Source organism: Urtica dioica, chromosome 4, assembly GCF_054948205.1.
Source record: "Urtica dioica subsp. dioica isolate 48M chromosome 4, U.dioica_male_clone48M_v1_H2, whole genome shotgun sequence".
In the NCBI taxonomy this organism is placed as follows: Eukaryota; Viridiplantae; Streptophyta; class Magnoliopsida; order Rosales; family Urticaceae; genus Urtica; species Urtica dioica.
In genome coordinates, this window is record NC_142759.1 from 6,558,442 (window position 1) to 6,573,329 (window position 14,888).

The 14,888-nt window shown below is 39.5% G+C and overlaps 3 protein-coding genes across 5 annotated transcripts; 2 read left to right on the plus strand and 1 right to left on the minus strand.

Annotated features, from left to right (window-relative positions):
- The first annotated feature begins 538 nt into the window (after window positions 1-538).
- On the plus strand, window positions 539-6,431 carry PLDDELTA (phospholipase D delta). Its single transcript, XM_089613784.1, has 10 exons — window positions 539-1,928; window positions 2,531-2,647; window positions 2,887-3,081; window positions 3,174-3,503; window positions 3,656-3,724; window positions 4,091-4,238; window positions 4,320-4,468; window positions 5,211-5,363; window positions 5,477-5,677; window positions 5,931-6,431. The coding sequence occupies exons 1-10, from the start codon at window positions 978-980 to the stop codon at window positions 6,225-6,227; spliced, it is 2,610 nt and encodes an 869-aa protein (XP_089469910.1). The 5' UTR covers window positions 539-977; the 3' UTR covers window positions 6,228-6,431.
- Window positions 6,432-6,490: 59 nt separating this feature from the next.
- Window positions 6,491-8,006, minus strand: LOC149399788 (pentatricopeptide repeat-containing protein At1g50270-like). The gene has a single exon (XM_089613785.1). It carries the CDS (start codon window positions 7,979-7,981, stop codon window positions 6,515-6,517), a length of 1,467 nt encoding a protein of 488 aa, XP_089469911.1. The 5' UTR covers window positions 7,982-8,006; the 3' UTR covers window positions 6,491-6,514.
- Window positions 8,007-11,089: 3,083 nt separating this feature from the next.
- LOC149399789 (RNA-binding (RRM/RBD/RNP motifs) family protein) lies at window positions 11,090-14,491 on the plus strand. Of its 3 annotated transcripts, none has more exons than XM_089613543.1 (8): window positions 11,091-11,235; window positions 11,338-11,357; window positions 12,123-12,287; window positions 12,430-12,453; window positions 12,581-12,680; window positions 13,026-13,175; window positions 13,738-13,807; window positions 13,890-14,491. In XM_089613543.1, exons 1-8 carry the CDS (start codon window positions 11,233-11,235, stop codon window positions 14,108-14,110), a joined length of 753 nt encoding a protein of 250 aa, XP_089469669.1. In that variant the 5' UTR covers window positions 11,091-11,232; the 3' UTR covers window positions 14,111-14,491. The 3 variants fall into 3 exon arrangements, with proteins under 3 accessions (XP_089469671.1, XP_089469669.1, XP_089469670.1); XM_089613544.1 differs by having other exon boundaries at window positions 13,893-14,491; XM_089613545.1 differs by lacking the exons at window positions 13,738-13,807; window positions 13,890-14,491 and adding an exon at window positions 13,284-13,501 and having other exon boundaries at window positions 11,090-11,235.
- The last annotated feature ends 397 nt before the right edge of the window (window positions 14,492-14,888 follow it).

Consider the following 14,888-nt stretch of genomic DNA (forward strand, 5'->3'; position numbering starts at 1 on the left):
TGCGCTTAACTCTGGCAAGGTGGGGCGATGCTCGAGCGTGACTCCTACTCGGATGAGGTGGTTGAGGTTGGTTCTTCGTTCGGGCAAGACGAGAACCATGACTATACTCTTATGTTGTTTTTGTTACGGGATTGTCGTTTTATTAGGTATGAAAACGACACTATAACCATGACTAAAATCAAATTTTACCCATAGGCCATATAAAGATATCTAAGTTGCCACTAGACATATCATTTAAGGAAGAAGGACTGATTGTGCCAATTATAATTAGGGATGACAATTTCGTGTCCGTGTCGTAATCGTATCGTGTTAATCATGTTTATTAAAATAATTGTTAGAACAAAATCCGATCGTTTATTAATTGTATTTGGAATTTAGATTTAAAACTGACCGTTTATTTTTTTTTCTACGGATCCATGATTTAAGATATCAGACAATAATCACCTAATCCCATTCAGTAAAATTCAAAGAGATAACGCCTTTGCTGTATGGTGGCCCAGTGAAGCATCACATCATATAGCAATACAAAAAGTAAAGCTTAAACTTAAATAATTTTTCCCTCACCACCACACCACCTTCCTCTTCGTCATCTTCCATACATCTCTCACAGCTTTTTTTGTATAGAGTTTCCGGAATAAAAGCAAGAAAATTTCCCAAAATAGACCGAGAAAACAGTTTATTGAAGAATAAAGAATCCTAAATTGTCGTGTTAGTTATTTAATTTAATACAAGCAAACCCGAAACCTCCAAAAAAAAATAAAAAAACGTAATTCTCTTTCTCACTCTCCGGTTACTCCAGTGATATATTCCACGGCCGTTTCGTGAATTCCATTTCCTCTCTCTCTCTCTCTCTCTTCTCTCCGGTTCGTTGTGCACTGTAACTCACCGCTGATACATTTCCATGGCATTTTCGTAAATCTCACTCCCTCTCTCATCTTCGTACAGCGACCAAGCGAGACCTAGCTCTACAAGCTCCCATGGCGGACACGGCGGCGGCGGAGACTCCGCGTCAGGTATACCTCCACGGAGACCTCGACCTCACGATCGTCGAGGCTCGCCATCTCCCAAACATGGACGTTGTCTCCAACCACCTCCGACGCTGCTTCACCGCCTGCGGAACCATCAAATGCGGCGGCAAAACCAACCACCCGGACTCCGACGCCGAGTCCGCCAACTCGGAACGGAACACTCGCCGGTCTCACCGGAAGATCATCACCAGCGACCCCTACGTCACCGTCAGCGTCCCTCAGGCCACCGTGGCCCGAACCAGAGTAATCCGAAACGCACGCGATCCGGTCTGGAAAGAGCGCTTCCAAGTCCCGCTCGCCCACCCCGTGGTTAACCTCGAGTTCAAAATCAAAGACAACGACGTCTTCGGCGCAGACATAATCGGAACCTTAAATATCCCCGCCGAAGAGATCGGCACCGGGAAACCGATATCCGGCTGGTTCCCGCTCTCCGGCTACTACACGAAGCCGGAGTCCGCGCTCCGGATCGAGATGAAGTTCACGCCCTGCGAGAAGAATCCGATCTACCGGAGCGGAATCGCCGGCGATCCAGAGGAGCGGGGGATTAGGGATGCGTACTTTCCGGTGAGGAAAGGAAGCTCGGTGAGGCTGTACCAGGACGCTCACGTCCTGGCCGACACTTTGCCGGCGATTCAGCTCGACGGAGGCAAGGTTTTCAGGCAGGACCAGTGCTGGGAGGATATTTGCCACGCCGTGACTGAGGCTCATCACATGATCTATATCACGGGGTGGTCGGTGTTCCACAAGGTGAAGCTGGTGAGAGAGCCCACTCGGCCGCTGCCACGTGGCGGAGACATGACGCTCGGCGAGCTCTTGAAGTATAAGTCGGAGGAAGGGGTTCGGGTCTTGCTCTTGGTTTGGGATGATAAGACCTCCCACGATACCTTCATCCTCAAGACGGTTTGTGCTTTTTTTTTTTTTTTTTTTTCCCTAAAGATCTCAATTGTTAGAATGTGCTGATTGTAATGTGTTTAGTTTCGATGCTCACTTGGTTTTTGAAATCTTTGTTTTGCTGAGCCTTTTTTCCTTGTTTGTCTAGTTACTTCATCGATTGGTTGGTTTTCTATTTTTTTTTTCCCCTAATCTCTGATGGTTGAATTGTGTGCCTCTTTGCTCCAGTTACGTTTGTCTTATTTATTTATTTATTTTTCACTTTCTTTTCTTTTTCAGATCCCAAGTTTTTGGAATCTGCTGGTTGTAATTGTTTAGTTTTGATCCTCATTTGCGCTGGTAGTTCTTTCTTTTAAGAATTTTGTGCCCCCTTTTTGCTTGTTTGTCTAGTTACTCATTGATTGTTTTATTTTAATATAATATTTTTCTATTTTTATGTTCATTTGGAGAGTGGTAGTTATGTGGATTGGTTCTTGATGTCTTTGTCTTGTTGATTCTGTGTCTTTTTGCTTGTTTATGAACTCTTTGTTTGGTTTGTGAATGGTGTGATTTTGGAGAATTGAACTAGTATGATTTATGGGTTTGTGTGTGGGATTTGAATTTGGTTGCAGGACGGAGTGATGGCTACACATGACGAAGAAACCAAAAAGTTCTTCAAGCATTCCTCAGTCATTTGTGTCTTGGCTCCGAGATATCCCAGCAGTAAGCTTAGTATTATAAAACAGAAGGCAAGTTCTTTTCTTTCTCCTTTTTGATGATCTCGATCATACTGGTTATGGTTTTCTAAATACGAAGATTTGCTTAAACTTCCTGGTGAAGATGTGTTCTTAGTTGGCCTTTGATTAAATATCAGCATTTGTGCTATATCGGCGCTTGTACTTCATCTGAAATATTTTCCTTTTGTTTTGTTTGAGTAATTTCCTCTGTATCATTGAGCTGATCTTCTTGCTTTTATGGGCTTCTACAGATTGTTGGGGGTATCTTCACTCACCATCAGAAATGTGTCCTTGTCGACACACAGTCATATGGAAACAATCGGAAGATTACTGCATTTATAGGTGGGCTTGATCTTTGCGATGGCCGTTACGACACGCCTGAGCATAGACTATTTCGCGATCTTGAAACTGTGTTCAAGGATGACTTTCATAATCCAACATTTCCCGTAAGCAGTTATCCAGTCTGATTGCGCGGTTTAACGGTGTTATTTTCTGTGATTATACCACATTTGTACTAATTTTTTTTCCCTGGTTTCAGACTGCCCAGAAAGCTCCAAGGCAGCCATGGCATGATCTACATTGTAAAATCGAAGGGCCCGCCGCATATGATGTTCTCATAAACTTTGAGCAGCGTTGGAAGAGAGCGACAAAATGGACAGAGAGATTGCTTTTAAAAAACGTTTCTCACTGGAGCGACGACGCTTTACTGAAAGTCGATCGTATATCATGGATACTTAGCCCTTACCTGCCAGTACCAGAAGATGCAAAGGCTGGCTCGCATTCTCGTTCAAAAGACTCTGTGACAGTTGTTCCCCAAGAAGATTCCAAGTTATGGGTTGCGACTGATGATGAAAGTTGGCATGTTCAGGTTTGATACCGCCAAGTTTTTTTTAATTTGTGGGATATGTACTGAATTTGGTTCCCTCTTTTGAAGAATAAGAAAAGGAAAAGATATGGACTTTCTTTTTGTTATGGTATTTTAAAAAGCAAGTATAAATGGGAGTCATCTTCTTTCTGCAGATTTTGCGGTCCATTGATTCAGGCTCAGTAAAAGGATTCCCAAAAAAAGTTCAACTCGCTAATTCAATGGTATGTATCATTTTTGTTATATAGGTTTATTTTTTTTTCTTGTTGCTTTTATCATTTCATTTCCAAAAAAGTATGGTCCAAATGCTAATATGGATGACGTACTGGTATATTGTATTATAAGAATATCAAAGTAAGAATTACAGTTGATAGACTTCGGACATTTTGAGATGTCCGTGCTCTCTCATACGGCGTGAGGCGTCTATTCCTTTCCAGTCACTCTTACACTAATTTCATAAAACTCTTCTCTACCAATACCTCTCATTATGAGCTAGTATTATATATCATATTCAACCCTTGCTTATATTTATAATCATGATTCCCTGATGTCTAAGGTCCTAACAATCGATTCTTTGGTCTCAACCACAGAACCTTATAACCGCAAAGGATTTGGTGGTAGATAAAAGTATTCAAAATGGATACATACACGCAATAAGATCAGCTCAACACTTTATATATATCGAGAATCAATATTTTCTTGGTTCATCCTATGCATGGCCAGGGTACAAAGACGCAGGTAAGAACTCAAATTACACTGTTCTCTCTCTCTCTCTCTCTCAACAAACTATAAAATTATCTCATTTGATGGTATGAGCAGGAGCTGATAATCTTATCCCAATGGAATTGGCCTTAAAGATTGCAAGTAAAATTAGAGCTAATGAGAGGTTTGCAGTGTATGTTGTCATACCAATGTGGCCCGAAGGTGATCCTAAAACCGCCACCGTGCAAGAAATCCTCTTCTGGCAGGTAGCTACATAATTCTTATAATGTCTTTAACTTCTTTTTTTTTTTTTTAAACAATTCATCAAATTAAGAAATGAAAACTGTACTTTTGTTGTTCATTAATTCACAATGACCGTTTGCATGGAAGCTAGTTACTCAGCATATTTTTGTGATAAAAATGGACCTAATTTCCCTGTTAATGTTTTATGAAACCTAACTAAGTAAGCATGTATCATAGTGATGCTCTTTTAAAGTCTGCTTTGTATTTAAGTTGATGATTAGAATGGATGGTATTTAGTAGTTGTCAATAACTTAGAATCAGAATGCTTACCAACAAAGGAAAATAAGGCAATGATGGATCTCAAGTCTATTTAACGTATGTCGGGCGGAATAAGGACTCGATTGTCGAGGCCAGGACGTAGTTTTTCCATAAATAGCTGAGTCAAATTTCAGTTAGCTGGGAAAAGGCTAGCCTGGCAAGTTGTGTCGGGTGAAAAACAAGCGTACTCTAACAGGGTAGGGAGTGTCTCGATTGTAATTTGCTGAATATAGACGAGCCTTCTCGAATGCTTGATATCCCACTTTTGTAACTATGTCTGCGATTTTTAAATACATTCCATTCCATCAATGCTCAGACTACCCAGGTCTGAGGAGTTCTCTGAATTTTTTTTATTACAAGTTTTATTACATTTTGTTGCTGTTTGATTGTGTTAGAGTGGAACAACATGGTTTTATTCTCTCTTACGTGTTTGGGTTGCTTTTGCAGGCTCAGACCATTGAAATGATGTATGACGTCGTTGGGCAAGAACTAAAAGCAATGAATATTACAGAGTATGAACCTCAGGATTACCTTAATTTCTATTGCCTTGGTAATCGAGAAGAGTTCGAAGAAAAGGAAAATGGGGACGCTGCTGCTGTGGTGATTTTTCTAGCCTTTCCTTTAATGTTGCCAAATCCTGTAGCTCAAATACCGTTTTTTTTTTGGACAAGAAAAAACTCATCAAATTCTGTTATGTTTTTTACTTGGTTCAGGTCACCGATTCACAAAAGTTCCGTCGATTTATGATTTATGTTCATGCGAAGGGTATGGTTGTAGACGATGAGTATGTTATAATTGGTTCCGCCAATATAAACCAAAGATCTATGGCTGGTACAAAAGATACTGAGATAGCCATGGGTTCATATCAACCTTATCACTCGTGGGCGAAGCGGAAAAAGCATCCCCGTGGACAGGTTAGTTTCTTCAAGACTCGTCGTTCCAGGATTTTTCGTTCCTTTTATTTTCTTTAAAGAAAGCTTCGATATAAAGCGACAAGAACTACAAGACAAATTGGTATTCTTGAGATATTGAACTCTTCCAGGGAATCTAATTTTCACTCAAAATCTGCTTACCTTCTCCGATTCACTGTTCTCTTATCTAACATATTAAATGAAGCTCATGTAATCATTTGTTCTGATTCGAATTCCATTCCTCCGATACCCACAGATCTATGGATACAGAATGTCACTTTGGGCTGAGCATCTTGGCGGTCTAGACTCGGTGTACGAAGAACCTGAGAATGTAGAGTGCGTGAGAACGGTGAACCAGGTTGCGAAAAATAATTGGAAGAACTACACGTCCGATGAGTTCTCATCGCTGCAGGGACACCTTCTGAAGTACCCTATCGAGGTCGATCGTGAAGGTAAGGTCGGTCCTCTGCCCGGGTTCGAGAACTTTCCAGACACTGGTGGTAAAGTACTAGGAGCTCACAGCTTGAAGCTCCCTGATATGTTAACAACCTAATTGTATCTCAAATCAACCCACGATCGTGACTGATATTGCTTTAACATTGTCTTTCTTTTCATTTTTTAATCCCCTTCATTTCTTTGTTGCCTGTAAATTAGTGTAAAAACATTGCTATCTGTTCTTTTTCCATAGCCTGTCATTTTGAAAGATTGGTCCATTGTGTAAGTAATTCTAGTGAAGATTCTTTTTTTTTTTTTTTTTTTTTTGTACATTCTATGCTATTGCTTGATTTGTTTGTCTTTCATCGTTGTGAATCATAAATCTAAGCCGCCGATTTTGGCAACTCACCCCGCTTGAATCGAACTAATACCAACGAGCTTCCGAGCCGTTGTACTCTTTCGTAGCTTGTTTCTCATCGTAGCCGCATCTTCCCACCGCCCCATCCTTTCGTACATGTTCGTCAGCGTGACAAACGGCATATGGCTACACGGGTTCACAACCGATAGCTTCCGAGCAACGTCTCTGGCGAATTCTACGTCGCCTTTTGCCTTGCAAGCTCCGAGCAAAACATCGTAAACGTCTTTACCAGGACTCACCGTCATGTTTCCGACGAACTCGATCGCCTGCTCTGTCAGGCCGGCCCGGACCAAGAGGTCCACCACGCGAGCGTAATGCTTATCCTGTTTCTCCACGCCGAAATCATCCATTCTCGCGAAGATTTCGCAGCCTTCCTTCACCATGCCCGCGTGGCTGCACGCGGACAACAGACACAGAAAGACGACGCCGTCTGGGCGTAACCCTAGATCAAGCATCTCCGAGAATGCTCTAAGCGCTTCGTCTGCCAGGCCGTTCATCCCGAAACAGCCGATCATCGCGCTCCACACTTCTAGGGTTTTGACTCCGCACCGGGCAAAGACTTCCCTTGCGTTACTCACCCGGCCCCAGTGTCCGTACATGGAGACGAGCCCGCTTCCCAATTCCCCGCCCACTTTGATGCCCGACTTCACAATGTAAGAGTGGATCCAAAACCCGGCTTGGATCGACGACGCTTGGACACTGGCGGAGAGAGCACTGGTTAGGGTTGTGTGGTTAGGGAAAAACCCGGCTCGGCCACTGACCACTGCCTTGAAAAGCAAGAGAGCCTCGGCGTTGTAGCCATTCGCGAGATTTCCCGATATTAGAGAGTTCCAACTGATAAGATCTTTCCGGGGCATTTCGTCAAAAACCCTCCTCGACGCCACAATATCACCGCACTTCGAGTAGAAGGCTATGAGAGCGTTACCGGTGAACAGATCAAAGTCTAGGCCGAACTTGACAGCGTGTCCGTGGACAACTTGACCGTTCTTTCGATCCCCGATCGCAGCCCAAGCCTTCAACACGAAAGTGTACGTGTAAAGATTCGCCGACATCCCGGTCCTTCGCATTTGGAGATAAACATCCATGGCTTTAAAGAAAGGACCCGAATTCGCGTACCCTTGAATCACCACGTTCCAAAGCATAACATCTCTGTGAGTCAAACCGTCGAACACCTTCCGGGCAGTCTCTGTGTCACTGCACCCAAAGTACTTGGCAATTAGCTTGGAAGCAACAAATGGGTTTTGCTCAAGACCAGTGAAGATTATCTGGGCGTGAAGTTTTTTAATGGATTCGGTGCATTTGCATTCCTTTAAGAGTGACACGTAAGAGGCATAGGACTCTCCGCATAGAGCTCTTGTTGCGTTAAAGTACAGTCCTGAGAATAGGATCACGCTTTCTCTTCTTGTTTTTAGAAGCAAATCTTGCAGACTAAGCAGTTTCTGTATCAACATCATTGAAGCTTCTCTGTACGAGTCTGCAATTCTCTCTCGCTCGCTCTCTCTCTCTTTCTCTCTGAAAATTGCAATGTATAACGTGGGCTTTATATTGTAGTAGTGTAGTAGTGATTTCTTCAAAAGAGTTGAGCTAGCCATGTATTCAAAAAAACATGATCAACTTATTACAAAAATAAGAAGAAAAAAAAAACAAAAAATTGGCCAGATAAGCCTTAAAAACAGTGGCAATTGTGTTTTAGCCAACGTTTGGTTAATTTTTTGTAAATGGCCATTGCGCCTACGTGGCAGGAAATTAACTTCTTTTTTGTTACTGAATTGCCCTTATTAATTGCGCATTCATTTTTAAATTGAGGCAGTTTTAATTTGAAATTTGAAATGTATTAAATGGTTTTTATTTTCGGAATAAACTTTTTTTGGAAAGCAGTTATTGCATTTTAGTTATGTTGGACGTGTGTTTTGGTCTGTGTATATCGGCATTAATGGTAATGATTCCCTGAAATTCTGGACGTGTAAATGGAAATTTTCACGTTAATTGATTTGGCAGCTTATTTACAATACAAATAACCTGTAAATAAATTTTATATTTATTGTCCATTAACATTAAATTACATCTACAGAATCAGTTTACAATTTCCCTGTCGCATCTCTTTCTCTGCAACAACAATCGCTTACGAATACACCATTTGTAACTTAGCCAAACACACCTGGGAACTATGTGAGTCACCGATTCAAAAATTATCATCGGGGATCGAATAGCGATGTAATATTATGGATAACATAGCAATGCGACAGAGAAATTCAACAAAATATAAACAGTTCTATCTCATTTTCGCCAACGGTTTTCCGACAGAAGAGGCCGATTTTTTTGAACGAAAAGTCGGGCATTGGAGAAAAGAGAACGAGATATGAAACACACAGAGTCTGAGACACACGAGATCTGAAAGACACAGAGTCTGAAACACACGAGATCTGAAACACACAGTCTGTCTCCGATGACGCGGTTGCAGCGATTCCACACGAACTCCAGATCGGGGAAACCAGCGATTCCACACGAACTCCAGATCGGGGCGACCACGGGCAAACCAGCGATTCCAACCAACCAACACGAACTCCAGATCGGGGCGATCCACGGGCATGGGGCTGGGGAAAGGCCGAGTCACGTCCCTGGACTCGCAGAAGAAGTGCTTGCCGTCGATCTCCATCTCCGTCAACTCCAACGCGTTCTTGCCCTCCGCCTTCCCCACCGCCGCGCCGCTCTGCAGCGACACCTCCCGCCGATCACGTTTGGGGATGAAACCAGAGCTCTTTTTTTTTTTTTTGGTATTTCATCGGTGACGTGGACCACCGCGGCGGCTTTGGCGTTGTGGGTCCAGACCTCGGCGTTGGCCACGTTGCAGCGAAGGTCGGCCAGCACAGCGCAGACCTCAGAGAGGAGGCCCGGCCGGTCCGTGCCTGACAGCTCCACCATCGTGTGCTCCTCCCACGGCTTCACGTCCACCGTCTCCCGAACGCCGCCCCTTAGTTTCGGTGAGGAAGAAGGTTTGGCTGTGTAGATTCAGAGATCGCTTATATTTTGGGTTTCAATTTGGGGATTTCTTATTCAGTGTATCTTTGGTATTAATTGTAAAGCGTAATGATGGCCTCGATAACCGCAGAAGTTATCATACGCAATATTGCGTTAATGAATTAATTCGCAGGATGTATGGGCGGGAACGGTTTACAGGGTATTTTGGTACTTTTTTACGTGTTAATAAATTGGGTTGGCCATTTACCCGAAATTAACAAAATGTTGGCTAAATCCAAAACTCTATATTTATAAGAGGCTATTTAGCTATATTACCCAAAAAAAAATGACATGCCGTTTTACAGAAGGGAAAATAACACATTTATACCCTGTGTTTTAGTGAAATGTCGAGTTTAACCCTCGGTTTTCAAAAATGTCGAGTTCATACCATCTGTTTTACTAAAATGACGAAATTATACCATCTGTTTAACTAAAATGACAAAATTATAACCTGAAATACACAACAGTGTCACGAATATTTTTTTTATTGACTTTTCATTGACGTTGACTATAATATTTATATATAAACACCAATTATCTTTATTCATTCGCGTCATATATGTAATTTATTTAAAAACTAAAAAATAAACAACAATTTCTTAATCGTGAAGAACACAGAAAGAGGCAAAAGGGTAAACATCGATAGTTGATAGTCATCAAAATCGCATATTCGAACAGAGAATCCATGATTTAGAGTTACAATTCAAACACGGAATGAAGTCATTTCTTAAGAGGTATGAGTTTTATTATTTAATTTCAATTTAAGGCTATTTTTATTTCAAAATTGAGAATTTGGAAGTTAGGGTACTGATTTGGTTTTTCTTATATAAGAGTTAATATCAATGAAAGAGAGATTTATGACGTGTTATTCATTTCAGGGTATAATTTCGTCATTTTAGTTAAACAGAGGGTATGAACTCGACATTTTTGAAAACCGAGGGTTAAACTCGACATTTCACTAAAATACAGGGTATAAATGTGTTATTAATGTTAATTTTGATTATAGCTTTAAATAATACAAAAATATATATTTACGGGTTAAACTTAGATTGAATAGATTAGTTGGATAATAGTCAACAAATAGATGAGATATTAATAATCTTGCGTCAAAACTTAAAACCAATTATTGAAATATCAAATTAAATTTTGGTTTCCGGCAAACCAATGATAAACTGAAACAATATTCTCATTGAAATTATGTATTTCGTTCAATATTTTCTTCGAAAATTGATCTTGTCATTGAAAAAAAAAAGTAATATTTCAAATTTCTTAATATTTTTTTTTTAAATATTCATTTTTTGTAAATTGTAAATTCGAAGCAACATTTTATACATTATGTCAACATATGTATATTTTTTTCTTCAGAATATTAAACACATATTTCTTTATTGCAATAAAACTAATATTAGAATTAAGAAGTTAGAAGATTTATTTTAAAAGATGTCTCAAGTAAACGGAGGTTAAAGAATATGTGATGCATTTGTAAAATATTCCATTTGAACGACATGACGTATTTTGGATATTCCGTCACAGACAAGACAACAGTTAAAACGAGATCCTTGCATCAACGAAAAGGAAAATTGCGTGAAGCCATTTTTTTATTTCTAAGTTCTGAAACACTCTTTTCAATCCCGAAACCCTAATTTTTCGACTCACTTCTTCTCTTCGCATTTGTGTCCGGAGAAAAATGGTAAGCTTTTCCCTCTTAGACTCGTCTCTTTCTATAAGTTTTTCCATATGTTTATATTAGGGTTTCGTTTGACCTGATTAGAAATAATTTTTTTATTTGCAGGCTGATTCTCCTCGCAAAAGGTAAGCTTTGAACCTCGTATATGAAAATTTACTTTAATTTTTGTGTGTGTGTTGAGAATTCATAGGGCTAATTAGTTTATAGTTGTTTCTCATTTGGTATATGTAGTGTATTTTGAGCTTCGTCTAGCTTTTCCGTTCCTAGATCATGATGTATCTACTGCCCTCCGATAGAGAAATGAAAAGCTAGAAAGTTTTGAGATTTTCTTTCGATGTTTTTCCTAGTGAATACTAAAATGGATTTGAGAATTTAGTGTTCTTAAAGATAAATATGAGTTTTTTTTTCTGCTTTTCTTATTGATGATTTAGACTCCGCAGGGGATTTGAGTGTGGATTTTATGATTTGGTTGAATATGAATATAGCATTGATAAGTTAGATGGAAGAGTAAGCATGTTCTTAAAGATTATTTGGTATAATCTTTCATGCCTGCTTAATATCATTCTTTACCATTTTAAAAAGATGTACCAAGCCCAAATACTCCATATTTTAAAATATCTCGTATATTTTCCCTGTGCTTATTAGTAGTTTATTTTTTGCTAGTGAGTCACTTAATGTAGAAACAGGATTTCAACTATAGGTTATGATTGGAATTTATTAGATGTTTTGTTCCTTTCACAGTATCCTCTCAATTATGAAATATTCAACATATTCTCTGCCTCTTTAATCTTTCTCAATTTTCTTTTTACTTGATTTATAAGTGTATGGAATGGTTATCTTGTTGGTTTTCACTGATTACGTGTTGCTCTGTACGTTTTTTGATAAAACAGGAGTTCACAGTCTCCTTCACCATGGAGAGCTCAGTCCAGGTCGAGGTCCCGATCCAGATCTAGGTCCAGGTCTAGGTCTGGATCTTGGTCAAGGCCTAAGTCTAGGTCAAGATCTCGATCCTGGTCAAGGCCAAGAGCTAGGTCTCAGTCCAGAAGCCGAGGCAGGTTGGTTTCAGAACTTTATGCATACTTTTTTGAATGCTTAACTGTTTGGATTGTGAAGTAAACTTGGTCAACCTTTGGATCTGATGCCCACTTTAATCCATGTCTTGATGAAAACTTTTTTTTTTTTTGCTACTGGTCGCAGATCAAGATCAAGAAGCCCAAACAGGTTAGTGCCAACATTTTGACGTACCTATCTAGGCTTCCTCAGCAATCTTAGTCAACCAATGCTTTGTGGGCGTGCATGGATTTTTGGTGATTTAGACAGCCTTACGGATTTTACTTTTGTGTTGCAGAGTTGAAGCTGTAAATGAGGGCAATACACTTTATGTAACTGGCCTATCAACGAGAGTCACCGAAAGGGATCTTGAAGACCACTTCTCAAAAGAGGGAAAGGTTAGTTTCACCATAGTCCCAAGAAAAAGGGGTCATATGAACCACCATTTTTTATCTTGGAAATTACGCGTGATAGTGCTTTTCAAGTTGTAAACAATCATTTTTCTTTTTGTTTATATATATTTTTCTAAAAATTTGGTTACTGTTGTGGGCTCTATTTACTCTTTACTGTTTCATTAATAAGGAAAATAATCTCAAAATAACTTTTTACAGTTGTTAAAAACACTATTTATGAATAGATTTAAAACAGCCACTATATTGGAAATGTTGCACTTTAAAAACACAATTCTTGTAATTTTCCCTTTTTCCCCTCATCATTTCTGAGGCTTCTTTATTCTATGCTAGGTGGCTTCATGTTTTCTTGTGGTGGAGCCTCGTACACGTGTCTCCCGTGGCTTTGCGTTCGTTACAATGGACAATCTTGAAGGTGCCGATCGCTGCATTAAGCATCTCAACCAATCAGTCTTAGAAGGCCGATACATAACTGTAGAGCGGGTAATTTGCTTTCACAGTCATTGGTACTTGGCTCAGTAACATGAATATCGAGTAGCCTTTTTTTTTTCTTGTTTCTTCTTAACTATAAGGTTTTCTGGCTATATTCAGAACACATTGCGTCAGCTATGTTTGGCAGCAATCAAAGATGATGAGTTCATCCATGACCAACTTTAGTGAAACAGCATGATCATTGGCAAAGCATAAACAGCTTTTCAAATGCGTGTGATCAACTAAACATAGCACAACTATATTGCCCAACAACTATACAACCTCAGCATTCACTTTCAACTCTCTCAACTAATCAACGGACATTATCAACAACTTTCTAATCAGCCTTTTTATGGTATCTCATCATAGATATTCATTCACTGCATAGGCATTAGTAATATTCATGTTTTAAAGCTCTTCATTGGCCTCTCACCTTTGTAAATTGCTTAAATCTGTTATAATCTAATGTTTGATTTTGCAATTGCTGACTAAATATGTTTTGTTTGGTTTGTAAGCTTCGAAGCTGGGTTGAATTAAACTTCAAGGTTTGAGTTTTGCTGTTTTCTTTTTCCAGTCTCGGAGGAAGCGAGCAAGGACTCCAACACCTGGTCACTATCTGGGCTTGAAAAACACGAGAGAATATGGCAAGTTTTGGACATACATATATGTGTATATATATTTTCTTCTGCGTTTTGACTTACAAAATCTATCATTTGCATTGGTTAGAAGGTCATCGCGGGGATCGAGATCGAGATCGGGATCAAGATCGCGGTGGTAGATACCGTGGAGGAGGCTCGAGCCGCGATGACTATGGATATCGCAGATCTCCGAGGCGGTCGTCACCGTATCGTGGGGGCCGGGAAAGGGATTATTCTCCGAGGCGTTCACGTTCTCCTTATGGTGGAAGATCAAGGAGGGATCGTTCCAGGTCGCCTTATGGACGGTAAGGAAGGTTCTAAACAGCTTTACCTGAGAACAAAGCTTATTGCTATATACACCAGGATTGAATGAATGATTTAAATGTTGTTCTCTGTTTTTTGAGTTTGAAAAAAAAAAAAATCAGATACTGTTAGTTTTGTAATCCATGATTATCTTGTAATCTGTCTTTTTTATTTTATTTATTTTATTTTTTTTCGCATGCTTGCTTGTAGTAATAGACTGGATTGTGTGTTTTTTTTTCTTCGCGTAGAAAGAGTTTAGCTTTTTTTCTGCTGGACATCACTCATGCTTATTAACGAAGTCATGTCATGACTGGTTGTGCATATCGCTGACGAAAATCATTTCTTACATATAATAAATAGGGCTCTATATCATATAGATATGCTCTTTACATCCTGTGTAGTAGATATGTTTTTTTTTTCTATATGCTCTTACATCCTGCGTTTCCTGTCTATATATCATATAGATATAAAAAAAAGTGATACAAGTATTAGGCAAATCCACGAGTAATACAATGTCTATATCAATGTCGGTGCTACAGTAATTATTTCTTCAACATAGTTGTTAAAAAAAGACATAAATATTGATTTTGAAGATCGGAATTTCAAATATACCGGCTAATGGCTGTGTTTGGCATGGCTTCGCTTTAAAAAAAAGTGATTTTAGAATAGTACGAAAAAACGGTAGTTTTAAAAAACAGATAAGTGTTTGGTAAACTATTGTAAAATAGTTGTAGCTGTTAACAAAAGCTGATTTAGTGTTTGGTAAAATATATATTAATATTTA

What these genes read in the sequence shown, in the direction of transcription:
- PLDDELTA (XM_089613784.1), top strand. Translation starts at nt 978, where the DNA reads ATGGCGGACACGGCGGCGGCGGAGACTCCGCGTCAGGTATACCTCCAC. An exon ending in TTAGTATTATAAAACAGAAG is followed by an intron (nt 2,648 to 2,886) that starts GCAAGTTCTTTT and finishes GGGCTTCTACAG; the next exon opens with ATTGTTGGGGGTATCTTCAC. An exon ending in TTCATAATCCAACATTTCCC is followed by an intron (nt 3,082 to 3,173) that starts GTAAGCAGTTAT and finishes CCCTGGTTTCAG; the next exon opens with ACTGCCCAGAAAGCTCCAAG.
- LOC149399789 (XM_089613543.1), top strand. An exon ending in ACTTCTCAAAAGAGGGAAAG is followed by an intron (nt 12,681 to 13,025) that starts GTTAGTTTCACC and finishes ATTCTATGCTAG; the next exon opens with GTGGCTTCATGTTTTCTTGT. An exon ending in GAAAAACACGAGAGAATATG is followed by an intron (nt 13,808 to 13,889) that starts GCAAGTTTTGGA and finishes TGCATTGGTTAG; the next exon opens with AAGGTCATCGCGGGGATCGA.
- LOC149399788 (XM_089613785.1), bottom strand. Translation starts at nt 7,981, where the DNA reads ATGATGTTGATACAGAAACTGCTTAGTCTGCAAGATTTGCTTCTAAAA.